The sequence below is a fragment of the Myotis lucifugus genome, unplaced genomic scaffold (assembly GCF_000147115.1).
Source record: "Myotis lucifugus unplaced genomic scaffold, Myoluc2.0 scaffold_103, whole genome shotgun sequence".
Classification (NCBI taxonomy): Eukaryota; Metazoa; Chordata; class Mammalia; order Chiroptera; family Vespertilionidae; genus Myotis; species Myotis lucifugus.
This window is the reverse complement of record NW_005871151.1, coordinates 2,962,084-2,979,913: the sequence shown is the minus strand read 5'-3', so window position 1 is coordinate 2,979,913 and position 17,830 is coordinate 2,962,084. Positions and strand designations below refer to the sequence as shown.

The 17,830-nt window shown below is 40.1% G+C and overlaps 1 protein-coding gene, 1 long non-coding RNA gene and 1 other non-coding gene across 9 annotated transcripts in view; 1 reads left to right on the top strand and 2 right to left on the bottom strand.

The window, feature by feature from the left end:
• Positions 1–17,830, top strand: part of RIC8B (RIC8 guanine nucleotide exchange factor B) — a 107,735-nt gene that overhangs the window by 66,766 nt on the left and 23,139 nt on the right. For 6 of the 7 annotated variants that reach the window (XR_002830212.1, XR_002830213.1, XM_006092726.3 and 3 more), the window contains exons 7-8: positions 1,039–1,183; positions 14,699–14,843. Coding sequence is in view for 5 of the 7 variants with exons in the window: in XM_006092726.3 (XP_006092788.1) it covers positions 1,039–1,183; positions 14,699–14,843 (290 nt within the window). In the remaining 2 variants the exon portion in view is untranslated. Of the gene's footprint in view, positions 1–1,038; positions 1,184–1,437; positions 1,502–14,698; positions 14,844–17,830 lie in introns of all 7 variants that reach the window. The other variant, XM_023757243.1, reaches the window with a different exon arrangement.
• LOC111826804 lies at positions 11,195–11,301 on the bottom strand. The gene has a single exon (XR_002830224.1). It is a non-coding gene; the product is annotated as a U6 spliceosomal RNA (small nuclear RNA).
• LOC102428078 overlaps positions 14,454–17,830 on the bottom strand; it is a 78,635-nt gene continuing 75,258 nt past the window's right edge. The window contains exons 7-8 of the long non-coding RNA XR_002830216.1: positions 16,907–17,008; positions 14,454–14,537 (exon numbers count right to left, since the gene is read on the bottom strand). This is a non-coding gene — a long non-coding RNA (uncharacterized LOC102428078). The remainder of the gene's footprint in view (positions 14,538–16,906; positions 17,009–17,830) is intronic.

Genomic DNA, 17,830 nt, shown 5'->3' with positions numbered 1-17,830 from the left:
GATTTCGTGCACCGGGCCTCTAGTCTATTATAAAAGCGTAATATGCTAATTAGACCGGACGTCCTTCCAGACGAAACCGGGGCTGCGAGGGAAGCTCAGGTCCCGGGTGCTGGAGGGAAGCCTGGGTCCCGGGTGCTAGAGGGAAGCTGGTGCTGGTAGCCGGGGGAAAGAAGGCCTACTCTTGCATGAATTTCGTGCATCGGGCCTCTAGTAATGCCATAAAACTGGATGAGATCATTAATAGCTCTAATTGTGAAAATAGTGAAGAAATGTTGCCCAAGAACTCAATCTTTGAATTTTACAACACTCAGAAAACAGGAGAGAAGAGAATCAGTAGAAGAGACTGAGATAAAGCAACCAGTGAGATAAGAGGAGAACCAGAAGAGGAGGAGTCTGGGTAGGTGGATGGGTGACAGAATGAGCAGAACAGACAAACCAAGCAAGTTATGTAAGCCTTTCAAGGCTTAGTCTATAAAATAGAGTTGATGGTAAGGATTGATTATAGAGAATATATGTATATCATCAATTTCAGCAACTAGCATATAGGAAGTAATAATTAGTAACCTTTTTACTATAAAATAAAACAACTAAAAGCATAAGTACAGATTTTTTTTCTAGTGAACAGAAAATGCAAGAATTAAAAGAAAGGAAAAGTCTATATGAGTCAGGGTATTAAGGAAGCCTCATGGAAGAAAGAGAAACTTGATCCAGACTTTAAAATGGATTTTGATACAGGCAAGCAGAGGCGTCCCAGGTGCTGTGATGAGTAAAGCTCAGAAACGGATTTGAGTATATCATGCTGGTACAGTGAAGAGATGTTTCTCTTCAAACGAAATTTCAGTATAGGCATGAGGTTTGTTATTATTGCTGCTTAGTTTTATTTTATTTGGAAACAAACCTGTTTATTTTTTAAATGCTTTTTTCACACTTACAAAACTGGGTTCAGTAGACAGTACAAGACTGACCAGTTTCATGGTGTCATCCTTTCTTGCTCTAGTACCCACGATTGATGATGGTTTTTTGCATTTGTGCCATTAGGTTTTACCCCCACTGAGGGATGTGACAAATCGACCTGAAGTTGGCTCAACTGTGAGAAACAAGCTGGTGCGCCTCATGACACATGTTGACCTTGGAGTCAAACAAATTGCTGCTGAATTCCTTTTCGTCCTTTGCAAGGAGAGAGGTAGGTTAAATTCTCTTTGCCCTCTACTTTGTTATTTTTCTGAGGGAGTTTGCAAAATTGTTCTGATAGAACTGGCCATATCATTCCACTCTTTTCAAAGATTGCCTCTCTATCTGTTCTATTAGAGGCCTAAGGAGATATTAAATGTAATAATTTTAAAACATTTTCTGTATGCTTCTGAATTCATTGAGACATGCAGATACATTTCCAGACACACTCACATTTACACTCTGCCTTCTGTATCATTAATCCAGACTTCTTAATCTTGATGAGCCAGGACCTGGATCCATTATGAAAAAATCTGCTTAACTAATTCAGGTGCTGCAATTTTGATAACCAGATAAAGGCCTGAGTTAGTTCCTCTTTTTAATTTCTTTTGGAATTGAAATTATAGGCTTCTTCACTAAGTTCTTTAGTCAATAAATTGTTATAGAATATAAGCTACATAATAGACCAGATCAGTGATTTTCAACCAATGTGCCGGGGCACATAAGAATTTTTAAAACATGCAATACCTGACTGTTTAGTCAGGGGCACTGACTTCTTTTCCTTAGATTGTCCAATAAAATAATTACAACAGTCAACACAACAATAGCCATCTGCTGTGAATGAATCTGTCATGTCTGCAAAAAATATATTTTTTGGTGTGCCATATAATTTTAGTAATTATGTGTGCCATGAGATGAAAAAGGTTGAAAATTGCTGTAGTAGATGGAAGTTCAAAAGTGTACAAGGTACAACCTTTACCCTTGGAACAGGGTAAGACAGAAGTAGAGAGAAATCCTATATAATAAAAGCCTAATATGCTAAGTGTCCAACCGTTCATTCGACTGTTCGACCAGTCACTATGACGTCCACTGACCACCAGGGTGCAGAAGCTCTGACCGCGTAGGTTAGCTTGCTGCTGGGGTCTGGCCGATCAGGACTGGGCAAGACGGGCCAGACAGGACACACCCTGGAGCCCTCCCGTGGTCCCTCCCTGGCTGGCCAACCTCCCATGGTACCTCCCCAGCCGGCTGCCCCAATCGGGACTGGGTGAGATGGTCCCAATTGGCCCGGATCAGGACTGGGTGAGATGGGCCAGACACGGCCCTGGACGAATCCAGCATTGGGCCTCTAATTTTAAAATCTATATATACTCTGTGTGTGTGTGTGTGTGTGTGTGTATGTATACACACACCCCCACCCCCATTTATATATATATATATACATATATATATATATATATATATATATATATATATATATATCCATGTACAGGAGCTGTAAAATCACGTGTTTTCACCTATATCTTCAGAAAAAAATCACCTTCTACTGTTGTGGTAAACACCCTGCTTCCATATTTTATAATGGTCTGGCCCCTCTAGCAACTTCAGCGCAAAATTATAGCTAATTTGCCTACAAACTTCAGGTGGTCATAATAATCTGGCCACTCAGTGTATATATAAAAGGCTAATGCAAAGTGTCCCCTCGGGAGTTTGACCAGGAGACCGGGAGTTCGATCACTTGCTGTGACATGCGCTGACCACCAGGGGGCGGCACGGAACATGGTGGGTGGCCAGTGGTGGCGGTGGGGTGCTGAGGGAGTGAGGGAAGGAGGAGGCAGGTAGGCGGGGAATCTGATCCACCCTGATCGTTGGTCAGGCCTAGGGACCCTACCCATGCACGAATTTCGTGCACTGGGCCTCTAGTAACTACATAAAATAACTACACTGCAATGTAATAAATACTATTTTATAAGTATATATAAAGCGATTGTCTTTTGAGATACATTTGAAAGGTGTTTCCTAAAATTGTATGGGTTGTTTGCTCTGCAAAAGGCAAGTTCTCCAAATAAGGTACTTTGACTATTCTGATATTCTTACTTGTTTCTTCATCTCCTGGTTTATAAATGTACTAGTAAAAAAGTCCCATCTAAGCAGATTTTATTTTCCACTCCTTTATAGTACCCCAGTTTTTTGAGATAGATAATTTGGAGATAGAAAACTTTACTCCTCTCAAAATCTTAAGTCAGTTGAATTCTGTTTTTTCTTTAGCCCAGCTTTATCAAGGTATAATTAACAGATAAAATTGTATGTATTTGAAGTACACAGCACAATGATTTGATATACATGTACATTGTGAAATGACTACTACAGTCAGGTTAATATACCTACTACCTCACATAGTTACCAAGTGTGTGTGTGTGTGTGTGGTGAGAACCTTAAGATTTACTCTCTTAGCACATTTCAAGTGTACAGTAACTGTTAATTACGGTCACCATACTGTACATTAGATCCCCAGAACATACTCATGCTATAACTGGAGGCTTATGCTCTTTGACCAGCATTTCCCCATTTCCCATAACCTCTACCCAACCCCCTGGTAACCACCATTGTATTCTGGCTCTATGAGTTGTTTTTTTGTGTGTATGTTTTGTTTTTGTTTTTAAATATGTTTGCTCTTTATTTATTTTTTATTGATTTTAGAGAGGGAGGTAGGTGGAGAGACAGACAGACAGACATAGATCAGTTGCCTCCCGCATGTTCCCCCACCTGGACTGAACCCGAAACCTAGGTATGTGCTCTGGCTGGGAAACGAACCCAAGACCTTGCAGTGCACAGGACGACTCTCCAACCAACTGAGCCACACTAGCCAGGGTTGTTTGTTTTTTAAGATTTCACATATAAGTAAGATCATACAGTATGTGGCTTATTCACTTCACATAAAGTTCTCTAGGTTTATCCATGTTATCACAAATAGCAGGATTTCCTCTTTTGTCAAGGCTAAATAATATTACATTTTATATACATATACGTATATATTTACCACATCTCCTTTATCCATTCATCTATCGATGGACACTTAACTCATTTCCATATCTTGGTTATCTATATATATAAAACCCTAATATGCAAATAGACCAAACGGCAGAACAACCGGTTGCTATGACGTGCACTGACCACCAGGGGGCACGCACGGAACTTGGTGGGCATCGGCCATGGTGGGATGGTGGAGCAGGTGAGCAGGGGCGCCAGACCAAAGCGGGGCGCCGGTCGCTGTCATCAGGTCAAGCCTCTGGTGGTTACTGAAAATTCTTTGCTCCTGCATGCCATGGTCCCACCAGCCCTTGCACATGCTGCCAGCGCCAGCCCCGCTCGCACCCACTGACGGCACCTAGCACTGGCCCCGATCGCTTGGCGCCATCAGCAGGTGCGAGCAGTGGCTGCCGGCCCCGATCGTCCCTCAGGGCTTCTCCACCTCCCCTTGCTCCTAAGGGATGATCAGGGCAGCAGCCCCCACTCGCACCTGCTGACGGCCCCAGCCCCACTTGGACCCGCTGCTGGCGCTGGCCCCAGTTGCTCCGTGCCATCAGTGGGTGCAAACGGGGCCAGCGCCATCAGCACGTGGGAGCGGCTGTGGCGGGAGCAGCAGTGGTGGGAGGGGCCGGGCGGGGGCATGGAGGATGGGCTGAGATCTGCCCCTGTGCCCACTGCAGCCTCACAGCCCACAGTTCCTTTCAAGGTGCACGAATTCATGCACTGGGCCCCTAGTTGTATATAATACTGCAACAAACATGGAAATGCAGATATCTCTTGGGAATACTAATTTCATTCCTTTGGAAATATACCCAGTAGTTGGATTGTTAGATCATATAGTTCTATTTTTAATTTTTTGAGAAACCTGCATACTGTCTTCCATAGTGGTTGCACCAGCTTACATTTACACCAACAGTGTAAAAGGAATCCCTTTTCACCACATCCTTGCAACACTTACCGTCTCTTGTTTTTTTTTTGATAAAAGCCATCCTAACAGGTGTGAGGTGATCTCTCATTGTGGTTTTGATATGTATTTCCCTAATAATTAGGGATGTTGTGCACCTTTTCATGTGCTGCTGTTTTCCTTGGGACAATGCTTATTCTGGTCCTTTGCCCACTTATAACTGAACTACAGTTAACCTTTAAACAACATGGAGGTTTAGGGGTGCCGACCCCACACACAGTTGAAAACCCACATGTAACTCTGACTCCCCAAAAACTTAACTACTAATAACTTACTGTTGACAGGAACATAAACCGTCAATTAACATATACTTTGTAAAGTAAGCTAAAGGAAAAAAAGTTAAGAAAGTAATAAGGAAGAGAATATATATTTATAGTACTATACATAATTATTGAAAAAAATCTACATACAAACAGACCCACACACACAGTTCAAATCTATATTGTTCAATGGTCAACTATATTCGTTTTTTTTACTACTGAGTTGTATCCATTGAATTCTTAAACTTCATTTCTGACTGATTGATCCAACCACTTCAGTTCCTATTAAGATGGTATATTAGCAACATAATCTGATCAATGTCATAACAATGACAATAGCAGCTGTGTTGAGGTATCTTGTGCCAAATGTCCTATGTCATAATCCCATCATTCTCATAAGACCTCTCTAAGATAAATATCATTATTATTTTAATGTCGTAAAAGAGGCACCCTTGCATTTGAGAGCCTTTCAGTAACTTACTGAAGGTTACATAGTTGTTTAGGGCTAAAGCCCAAATTTGAGTATTATCATTCCATATTTCCTCTCATAATAATTATCTTCAGCTATTATCATAGACTAGTTATTTAATATCTGCTCTTTTAAACAATTCAATTCTTTCATGACTTTGAAAAAAATTAATATAGCATTTTGGAATTAAGTGACAGGTGTAGTACCTTGCACATAATCTGCAAATACTGGCCGAATTGAATAAATTTTTCTGAAATCATAAATTTGTTGTTTTTTTAAAGTATAATTATACACACACACATATCTATTTATTAAAAAAGGTGTATCAAAATATACACCAAAATATTATCCATTGTTATCTCTGAGTAGTAGGATGACTGTTAACTTGCTTTTGAGTTCTCTGCTTTGTAATTTTTTTCCTACAGTAAGCATGCATTTCTTGTGTTACTTCTAAAAAAGTTATTAAATGAGGGAAAATAAAGTTTATTTCTTCTATAATTACATATCTAAGTACATAAATTACACATATAAATATAGTCACCTTACTAATGACTTAGTGAATGTCATAGTGAATAATAGTATATGCATTTATAAAGGAGTTTGTTAATTGTTTTTCATTTGAAATGTTTCACTTCATTCCCCCTTGGACCCAACATTTGTGTTTCATAGTCCTAACTTTGGGCCCCAAACCAACCCATATTAGCAAAATTGTATCTTTCTCATTTGACCTCTAACAATCCATATATTTTCCTCTGCTTCTCCTTCCAATTTGTTTTTAAGTTTAGTAGATTTATTCTTCTGGAATAAAAATTTATTTAGCAAATATTTTTGAGCTAGACCTTGAGAATACAGAGGTATGTATACAAGAAAAATAAGGTCCCTGCCCTCATTTGTATTATTTACTTTCTTATCAAGGGTTATAACACAAATGCCTACAAGTGCCAGGCTGGTAATAAAAGTAAGTCAAATGGAGTGGACGTAAGATGATAAATGAAAACTGACACTTAGCTCATTGTTGGGGAGATAGTAGGTTGGGACTGAGGACAAGAGGGTGAGCAGGGGGCAACTAGAAAGAGGACATTGCTACTGTTTGGCTCCCACTGATTATTACCATGGAGGAACATGTAGGTCAGTATTACCAAATCTTATAGATTTTCCAAGAGAGGCCAGGACTCTGAATTTTTACATAAAAACTCCCAGTTTTTAAATTCTGTCAACTAATTCCAATTTTAAAATCTGGGGCAAAAAACGTTTGTAGTCCACATTCAACTTATAAAAGTCATCAGATCTTGGAATTTGGGTTGTGTTTGGAGACCCACTGTATCGAAATGAAATAAATGTTAAGTAATTTATCACAGTGGCTGACCTCCCTCTTAAGGATATTCAAAGCTGCTTGAAAGTGAAGGTACTGTGATCCAGGCTCAAAAGTCAGACACTAAGTAGAGACAACAGGCAGCTGTCAAACTGGGTTAGGAACACAGAGACTGGATTAAGAAAGAAAACTGAAATAGGGTGAAATACAAAGGGCAACATTTTATGGAAAACTTGGCACAGAAAGAACTATCCAAGTATCTTCAATACCCATCTGTGCCAGCTAAACTGAATCTCCAGCTAACATGTGCTCATGCTACTCACTTGTTTTGTGGAGCCCTGACAAAACTAAACTCTTATTACCTGCTCTGCAAATTATATACTTTCTGAAGGGGCCTAAAGTTAGACCTAACGTGGTTTAATAAAAGAAAATATTTTTAAAAACTCCCTGCCTTGGTGAGGTTTCCCCCCTTTTAACATATTCATTACTTCCCAGTATGTGCTAGGCATTGTGGTAGGGGCTGAATTGCGGAGATAAATAAGGCTTGAGATCCCTCACCTTTATAAACTTACTTTTGTCTCCTTTCTCTCTCAGAGGAATAGGTGTCTCTTTATCTCAGAGCCAAGCAGTTCTCCTTTCCTATTGATCTTTTCTCTTCCTGTCTTCTCAGAAGGCTTGCTCCATCCGTTCTTATCCTCTATTCTTTTGTTTGTTTCTAACTCTCCCTGTATTTTCCTCAACCTATATGCATCTTCACGTCTCAGCATCTTGAAAAATTCACCTGCTTTTCTTTTCAGTACCTTACTACCCACTCAGGATTCGCCTTGCTGCCAGTCAGGCTGTCCCCTGCTGTTCCTCCCCAGAGTCCATTGAAAATGCTCAGTCAGGTCACAGGTTAACTAACAAATTACACAGCAGTTACTTTTTGGTTCTTATCTTTGCTGCATCTCTCACTAACAGTTGACACTATTGACTACTCTGTTTCTGTGCTACCGCACACCTGGATTTCTGTCTCTTCTTTTCAGTCTCATTTGCTAACTCCTATCTTTGTCCACATTTTATTGCCACTATTCTTTAGAGTTCTCTTCTGGCCCCTGAAGTGATCACTCCTTTGACTTCTGCTTCAGCCTATTTGCTGGGCATTCCCAAATCTAAGTACCACTTAATAAACTATTAAAGTAGTCATCTCTGTCTGGTCAGGTTTTCTTCTATTTGTCTTCCACATGGTTAACAGAGGGGTTGTTCTAAAAATGCAAGTATAATTATATCACTCATTCTTGTAAAAGTTTTAATGACTTCTTGTCACCTGCATGGTAAAATCCAAAATTTCCCTCCATGCCTATCTTCGTAGTGTATTCTTAATTGTACTGAGTTCTTCATTCTTTCCTGATTATACTGCACCATTTCTTGGCATATCTGCATGACTTGGCAGGTGCTGTTGGTTTTGCATAGAATGCCTTTCCCTGTCTTTGTTAGCATAGTGAGCTTTGTTTATCCTTGAAGTGTGTTAAGCATTATCTCTGTAAAGACATTTCTGATCATTCAAGGCAGATTTAATCATTCTCTGCCCTGTATCATTTTTACTTTTCTCTGTTTTTAATACTTTCCGCATTTGCTATGTTGTAACTTTTTTATGTGTTGAACTTTCATTCTGGACATTAGTTTCTTTAGGTCAAAGATTATGTCTTCTTCATCTTTGGATCCCTAGTATTAACAAGGTACCTTACAGATAGTAGGTGCCCTAGGGTTTAACAAAAGAACAAACATTTGTGCTCTCTCTGAATTTACTGTGGTGGACAAAAGTAGGCTTATAGTTGTGAATACACAAAACAGTTTATTCTTGTATTAAACTGTTATTTCCCATATGAATAACTATAACCTACTTTGGCACCCCCTGTACCTTGTCCTGTAGATTTCTACATTAAAAGGAATACTTTCAATGCACTATGGTAAGCACCAGAAGAGAGGAGTGTGTCAGGTTCTGTGACCTCCTGGAAGAGAGAATGGTTGGGTGATGTGGAGAAAGTCAAAGAAAGTCTTCACAGGAGAGGACAGAGAAAGGGGCCACTGCCTTGGTATACACAGAAAAGAAAACTAGTCCAAGGTGCAGTGATTGGCAATGTGTACAGTAATAAGATGAGCTTGAGAAAGAAAGCAAAGGCCAGAAGATGAAGAACCTGTTTGGCCCTGTTGTAGAACTTGAGCTTCAGCTTTTAGGGGAGAAATTAGAAGTTTCATCCAGGAAGGCATTACTGTCACACTTTTGCTTTACGAAGGTATAGCAGGTATTGTATGGAGGGATGTGAGACTAGTCATAGAAGAGTAGTTAGAGGAAGCTAGTATAGCAGCGGTTCTCAACCTGTGGGTCGCAACCCCTTTGGCGGTCGAATGACCCTTTCACAGGGGTCGCCTAAGACCATCCTGCATATCAGATATTTACATTACAATTCATAACAGTAGCAACATTACAGTTATGAAGTAGCAACGAAAATAATTTTATGGTTGGGTCACAACATGAGGAACTATATTTAAAGGGCCAGAAGGTTGAGAACCACTGTATAGGTAGGATTTCTAGAAGTATTTGGAAGGAAAGGATTATGTGTAACAGAGAAGGGGGAAGGGCCTCTGGGTAGACTGTGGCTCTGCCATTCTTTTTCCTTGGTAAAAGGGCTAAACCTCATTTTCATTTTCATGGTAGAGTGTGATAATACCCGTGTTTGTGGAAGCAGTGATACCGTGACTGCCAGTGTCGCTCTGACTTTGCAGTGTGCTGCTGTTTGCTTTCCTCTGTTCATAGTGCCCTCTGGCATCTTGATAACATAATGGTGAGATATTTCTTGCAACTTTCTGAGTGCTATTTGTTTCATTTTTGTAGCAGTTTCACCTAACTGTATGGATGGTTACCATGACAAAGAACACATATACTTGTGTTTCTTTTTCTTTTAAACAGAATATCTTTTCTTTGCCTTTAGCAGCTCACCTTACCATTCAAGTTCAGTCCATTTTCCTTTTTACTATTTTCCCAATATCAAATAGGATGTTATACAATGTATTTGAAAGTAGACGAAAAAGTAGCTAGAAACACCCCACCAAATATAGTTGACCCTTCAGCAGGGTGGGGGTTAGGAGCGCCAATCATTGGTGCAGTTGAAAATCAGTGTATTACTTAAGTCCTTCGCATATGCAAATTCCTGACCAAAGACTGAAAATATATAATATCAGTCAGAACTTCACAAGGAAAATGCTTCTTACTATGAGAATTATGTAGTCCATTTGTCTTCCCAACCCAACCCCCATTTTAAGTATTTTATGCTATTAACAAAAGTTCATTTTATTTTAAAACTATTGGCTATAGCCTCATCTGCTTTGAGGCTATTAAGACAAGGTGGGTCTTAAATTGTCTCTGTAACTGAAGCTGTCAGAGAGTTGGCACATGTTTGTTCCAGTGAATGAGAAGTAAGCGTTATTTTCATGAAAGTGCTAGGAAATTTTTCTATTAACTGGCTTCCAGGAAGACAATCTGCATAAGAAAGCAGGTTATTTAGTGTTCTGTTTACTTCTTTTTCATCTATTTTGGACTTTGATAAACTCTGAATTCTTAAACTGTTTTCATCTTTAGCTATTGTAGGTGGTTACATTTTGTGTCTTTTTATTGTTATTTTGTTTTTGGGTATATTCATTTAGACCATTTATTCATATCTCACTTTAGACTTCCACAATTTCAGTGAATATTTCTTTTCTGGACCACTAAACATCCTTATTTGTTAAAAAAACAATAATAATAATAAACCCTATAAAAAACGCATTCAGTGAGAGAGTATGCCATGTGGGTTCAGATCTATGATCCTTTGACCTCAGTGACTGTGTCATTAAGGTCATGTCTGATTCCATGAATATTAAGAATACCTGTATACACTGGATATTCACTTTTCCTAATAACCCATTAAGAATTCTTTGATTTCTCTAAACCACTTCATCTTGCAGAAGCTCTGAATGCAAGAGAGAGCAGATCAGATGTATTCCGAGGGCTTTCAAATTACACCACCATGATCTCTCATTAAATTGTAATATGATTTTATTGAGCACCCACTGAGAATTATTACCAAAGAAACCATAGTTACCAATAGGTTTTTAAGGTAGCAAATGGTCGAAACTTAGAGTGTAAACTGTATTTAATCTACATATATATCTATATATATATATTTTTTTAAAATATGGAACGCTTCATGAATTTGCGTGTCATCCTTGCGCAGGGGCCATGCTAATCTTCTCTGTATCGTTCCAATTTTAGTATATGTGCTGCTGAAGCGAGCACTACTTATATTATTAATACATGTTTCTTTTTGCATAAATTTCACCAGTTTGCTATATTCTTTGAAAGCAGGACTTCCTTTTATTTTTACTGTCAAGGGAGCTACCCTGTAGTTCAAGTATTTGAAAATTTAATGGCCAACTCTCTCCTGGTTGGTCTATTTATTCTATTCACACCCTTCATAATTTCATACTCTTATCACAGTTATCCTCTGTCCTTTCCCACCTATTTCCCTATCCATTGCCCCTTTCTAGTTCCCAGAATTATTTTAATTGCTCTCCTCTGAATCTTTTATTTTTTAATATATTTTTATTGATTTCAGAGAGGAAGGGAGAGGGACAGAGAGACAGAAACATCAATGATGAGAGAGAATCATTGATTGGTTGCCTCTTGCATGCCCCCCCCCCCTGCCCGGGGATCAAACCCACAACACAGGCATGTGCCATTGACCAGAATCAAACCCGGGACCCTTCAGTCCACAGGCCAACACTCTATCCACTGACCCAAACCAGCCAGGGCTCTCCTCTGAATCTTCTCCAGCTTTATTTTATCTTTTTGAGGTAAGTGATATGAATTCCAGTGTATTTCAGATGTAGATTTTACTGAGGCCTTACACATGGATAGGATAGTGTTGTTTTGCTTCCTACAGTTGTCTTTAGTTGCCATTTTATTGAAAGCCTTAAGTAAGTTTTGCCGATTTTTATCTTTTGATTGAATATTTTAGTGTTCACCTTCAAATTGTCTGAAGGAAAGAAAGTACTTCTATATAAAGCTGCTAGTGATTGCTCAGTATCTTCCTTAAAGTTGCTTAGAAACCATACACACAAAGGAAAACTCCTACACTTCAAGGTTTTCCTGAAAAAGTGTTACATGTCTGCTTCTCTTAGAGATAATCACCTTACATTGGTGACAAGCAATGTATTACTTAGAGGGGATCTGCGCCAAATGCTTCGTTGGGGCTTGTTTATTTGGGTTGACTACCAGTAAGATTAAGTCAGAAAATGATCAGTGATCATTTCACCTATATGACTAGGAAAATACTTTGTGCCAGACACTTTTTTAAGCACTTTGCATGTGTTGACCTGTGAGGTAGATATTATTCCAATTCTCCAGATTAGAAAATGTGGGTACAGAGCTGCAAAATAACATCTCAGGGTCAACCAGCTAGTACGTGTTCATTATTGAAATCCAGCAAGCCTAACTCCCGAGCCTCCCTACTCAGTGGATTCTGTGTGTTTTCATATATTTTACTAGTGGCCCAGTACACGAATTCATGCACATTGAAAGGAAATTAATTAGAAGAAATATTTTAATATTGCTATTCGCTCTTTCTCTATAATAGAAATGTCAACCAAATTCACGATCTACAGTGACAGAAACACACACCTGCAGTTGGTGCCAGTGAGAGCTTTATATGTATCGTGCATGTGCGAATCAACTTAGCCTTTTATGTATATACTTGAGGCCCAGTGCACAAAATTCATGCACTCAGGGGGAGGGTGGACCCTCAGCCCGGCCTGCACCCTCACGCAGTCCGGGAGCCCTCGGGGGATGTCCAACTGATGGCTTAGGAGCAGGCCTAAGCCATCAGTCATACATCCTTAGCGCTGCTGCGGAGGTGGGAGAAGCTCCCGCCACCGCCACTGCGCTCACCAGCCATGAGCCTGGCTTCTGGCTGAGTGGAGCTCCCCCTGTGGGAGCGCACTGACCACCAGGGGGCAGCTCCAGCGCTGAGCGTCTGCCCCCTGGTGGGCAGTGCGCATCATAGCGACCGGTCGTTCCGCTGTCGGGCCGAAACTGGCTCTCCGACATTCCCCGAGGGGTCCCAGATTGCAAGAGGGCACAGGCCAGGCCGAGGGACCCCACTGGTGCATGATCTGGGCTGGGGAGGGATGCAGGAGGGCTCCAGGGCATGTCCGGCCCATCTCTCTCAGTCCCAATTGGCCAGACCCCAGCAGCAAGCTAACCTACTGGTCGGAGTGTTTAACCCCTGGTGGTCAGTGCATGTCATAGCGAGTGGTTGAGCCGCCTTAGCATATCATTAGCATATTACGCTTTGATTGGTTGAATGGATGACCGGACACTTAGCATATTGGACTCTTATTATATAGGATAGGATAAACTTGCTTAATTAGACCTGCTTTCTGATTAAGCTAAACTTTTTCCAGCCCAGTGAAGCACCCCAACTTCTCTTTCAGTTAATTGTCAGCAACACAGCAATAAATATCAACACAAAGCAGATTATTATTGTAGATCACGCAGGGGTAACAAAGGGTAAAATATTTAACTGCAGCAGTGTTTGACTATATTCTGCACAGTGAGAAACCTGAAGTCATTTTCAAGGTCCACCATTTCTTACTTCTTTCAGTCGGGTCAAGTTTCTAAATGTCCTAAATCTCCATTTTATGGCTAATGAAAAGAGAATAGGATTCCCCCAAGTCTCCTATCTACCTATTCCAGGACTTCTGTGAGGATCAAATGAGATGAGGCACGGGAAAATGCTTCACAGACATTTGGTTAAATTGTGAAATGTTTGCACCTGGTTATAAAGCAAGTTATGTTCCTGGGCTGAAGAAACTGCAGAGAGGCTAGTCCTCACTAGGGAGAGGAAGCCGGGTGTTGCTACATGACGTCATTACCTGGCACCCACAGCGACCGTTTCTGGGCTGGACTGGCCTGTGGGCCCCATTTTGTGCCATGGGGTCTTGGCAGTGTTGGCTGCGATTTGGTGGGGTGTTATTCCTAGGTGATGGCGGGGCCTGTGTCCCACCTGGGGGAAGCTGAGTGTTGGTGTGTCGGTTCCAGGTCCATGGTGCCGGCCAGTGTGCATCATGGCAGCTCCTGCATTGAGCGTCTGCTCCCTGGTGGTCAGTGTGCATCATACCAACCGGTCGGACACTCAGACACTTAGCATATTAACCTTTTACATATATAGATTGCTGACTTTTTTTTAAAAAGCAGTAACTTAGCCCATTCTATTTGCTAATATCCTTAAGTTTTCTTATTTTCTTTCCCTTCAGTTCCTACAAAGGGTGTAAGAAAAATTTTACATGATGTGCGATATTGGTAAAATGCCAGTAACTCGTTTCTAATCATCATTTCTCTAAAACTGGATAAAGAAATAAGATTTGTGAACAAAAACTTAAAACAGCACCCTTACCAATCAATGCCCTGGTGGTCAGAGAGGCCCCACTTCCGCAACAAAGTATATTCAAATCAGCTGTTTGAATTTCAGAAACCTGAAAAAAGATTGGTCCTCAGAGCACATAGTGTAACCACTACCAACCACACTTTGAAAAATTCTCCATTTTAATTCTCCAATGTCCCGGTGTTGGTGAGTAGTCAGTGATGCTAGTGCACACCCAAGGATTCCTGTCTAAAACCTGTTCTGTTTTTGCAGTGGATAGCCTGCTGAAATACACTGGCTATGGAAATGCTGCAGGACTGTTGGCGGCCAGGGGCCTCTTGACTGGAGGAAGAGGAGATAATTGGTACTCAGAGGACGAGGACACAGACACTGAAGAATACAAAAATGCAAAACCAAAGTATAGTATCAAGTTTCTTTTCACCTAATTCTGTGCCTTTGAGTGGGTTATTTGCCTTTCACTTCCTTTGTCTCTCATTTTCCAAGTGTTTCTTTTTTCTTTTGTGGATTTGGAAACTTTCCATTTAATAGTGTTTTCAGAGGCAGTTCCATTGCTTATGCCTTAGAGCAGTGGTCGCCAACCTTTTGGACCTCACTGACCACCAGTGGTCCACAGACCACCGGTTGGTGACCACTGCCTTAGAGAGTGTCTTCAAGTGATTGAGGAAGGATAATAATTGCAAGGAATGTTCTGCTGCATGATTATTTTCAACATGCTCATTACCCTGTCCCAAGAAGTAAGAGGGTGCTTTTACATATCTACCGTCATATATTTTAAAAGTATTGTTGCTTCCTTTTTGCTTCTTTTCCATATGTTGAGATTTTAGAAGGTGTAACCAAGACCAAGTATTTAGGTTGGTTATTTGATACTTCATTCTTTCTCAGAAAGCTAAATGTAGGTTCCGTACATTCTGATCTTCCCCTCTTGCATAAAAGCCCTTATGAGTCAATAAAGCAACAAGGCACATTACTAGCAAAAGTAAAGAACTTTGGCTCCATGGTAAATTTTTCTCAAACATTGAGGGAATTACCTCTGAGCAGATGCATTAGTGCTCTGATTAGGCAAACAGAGACTCCTCAAGTCCTCCCTAAGTCAGTGCTTATAAATCAGATACTAATTCTTCTGTCCCAAACAAATCACCTCTACTTCCTTCCCTTCCCATTCTTTTCATCTTCCTCTCAACCCCCATCCCAGGTAGGTTTCTTAGTTTCCACTTACTAAGAAACTAAGGTTTCTAGGAGTTGTTTGAGCTCAGTTTCCTGGTTTTTATTACTGAATGTTAAAAGGGTAACTGCCTTTTGGCATCATTGATGTTGACATGCTGTTTTCTACCGATAGTCTTCTAGAGTGTGATGTGGGTCATGTTGTATTTGGTCAAAGATAGAAAATCATTATCTGCAAAATCAGCACCCCCCCCCCTTTTTTGGTACAGATTATATCCTGTTGACATGAAAGTAATGGGTTGTGAGAAGGTAAAAGATCATGCCCTAATTAGGAATTTTATTGCCCATATTCTCAGCAAATTGGTCTGAGCAGGTAGCATTACTTTTAGCACCCCCAGTGCTATCAGCCTCAGCAGGATCTTATAGAGTATATCCCCCCCCCCTTCCAAAAAAAAGGCTTTGGGGGGAAATGCTAGCAGTAAGTTCTTAAGACTGCCACCATTTAGATGTTATAAATTGGGTATCTCTATCAAGTATTTGAAGAAAAGATAGAGAAATCAATACTTTAATCTTTCCCTAATTATGTATAATTTAATTATAAATGAGTCTTGCTCACTCTTGTTTTTTTCATTCCATAAATTGTATTTCCATGACAGTTTAATGTTTTATATCTCTCCATTTGAAACATTAAAATTTACCAGTGGAGAAGTCTCATATTAAAGGAAGATAGAAATTACATTAGGCATTCTTTGTGCCCCAGAGATGTGGACACAGTCAACTTAGACAACTCTTGAGTACTTGTGGGTGGTCAGTATTGTTGCAGCTCAATGTGTATTGTTGCTTTTGTTTGGTAGATGATTTCTGTAGTGGTAATGGCCATGTATCTAGAAAGCACCAGAATGCTACTGTAACAAGAAAGAGCTCAGAGAAAATACAAGAACACTGGGTCTCTTCCAATGGTTTGGGAAATAGACATGCTAGATTTCAGAAGAGCACTGTTTGTTTAAATCAAAGACCATGAGGTTTGATATTGCTATTGTCTTAGCTTTCGGTCATAGGAGATTCTGTACTAGTACTTGGGCCTTACATCCCTAATCTCTAGCCTTTGGACCTGGCCTATGTTGTTAATAGGAATGGTATGTTATGGTCAGAATAGCCACCATTGTGAAATTTTGTGTTTACTCATTACAAGTATAAATATGGGTTTCCCATCCGTTTTTGTTTTTTTTTTTTTCTTATATCTTCCCTACTTTTAGGTGAAACAGGGTAGTGGAATGTTTAATTTGTTTAAATACTTACCTAGATGGTCCTTGTGGAAGTAGTGGTGAATAAAGTACTTTCTAAGCGAGACAGTCCTTTGTGCTCTAGGCAGTGATCCACAGAGCCTGAAGAACTTTGTCCCTAAAAATAGTTACGAAAACTTTTATCAATCTAGTGGAACTTCTAAAATCTGAAAGGATTGCTTACTCCCCTACCCTCTGATTATCCTTCACTAGTCAGTGTTCCCAGGATCAGAGTCTAGGTTTCTTAGGATACATTTATTCACAAGAGTTGTTAGTATTGGCAAAAGCAGAGAAATCACTCCTCATCCAGTTGGCCCTTGTCCCATTGTAAAAAAATGTAAGTGGGTTCTGATTAATGCACTAAGGTAACCTGTAATCCTTTAGTGGAATCTGAAACCAAGAATTGTATGAAGCTTACATTCAGGCTGTGGGAGACAGTTAATATCACAACAGTCCTTTTTGTGTCAAAATAAATGTACTTAATGGACTGGAAATGGCTTTCTGTAATTAGCACACTTAGACAGGATATACTCATTGAATCAAGTTACATGTCACACAGGTTTTTGGTGTATGTTTAGCCATGTTTGTTAAAAGATGTCATATAAATTTTGGTATTGTATCAAAGAGAAACCAAATCTCTAAATTCTAATTTTATACCTGTTTCTTTTATGCCTCTGAGCATGGAGGCTCCTAAACTGTTTATGTAATATAACTGACTGATATGGTGTATACATAATTGCAAACATCATTTGAAAGATGTGTATCTAATGACATTTGGCTCATTGTAGACCAGTGACTTTCAGGGTGGGTATCTAGGAGCCTGAGGGCCCAAAGAGGTGTGTTTAAAGAACTTCTGTAGAGAGGGGCAGAAGGAGGGGAAGGCCAGAGTGGGCAGAACTTTAAGATACCTCCTTACACCCTTAATACCCCCACTAGTTCA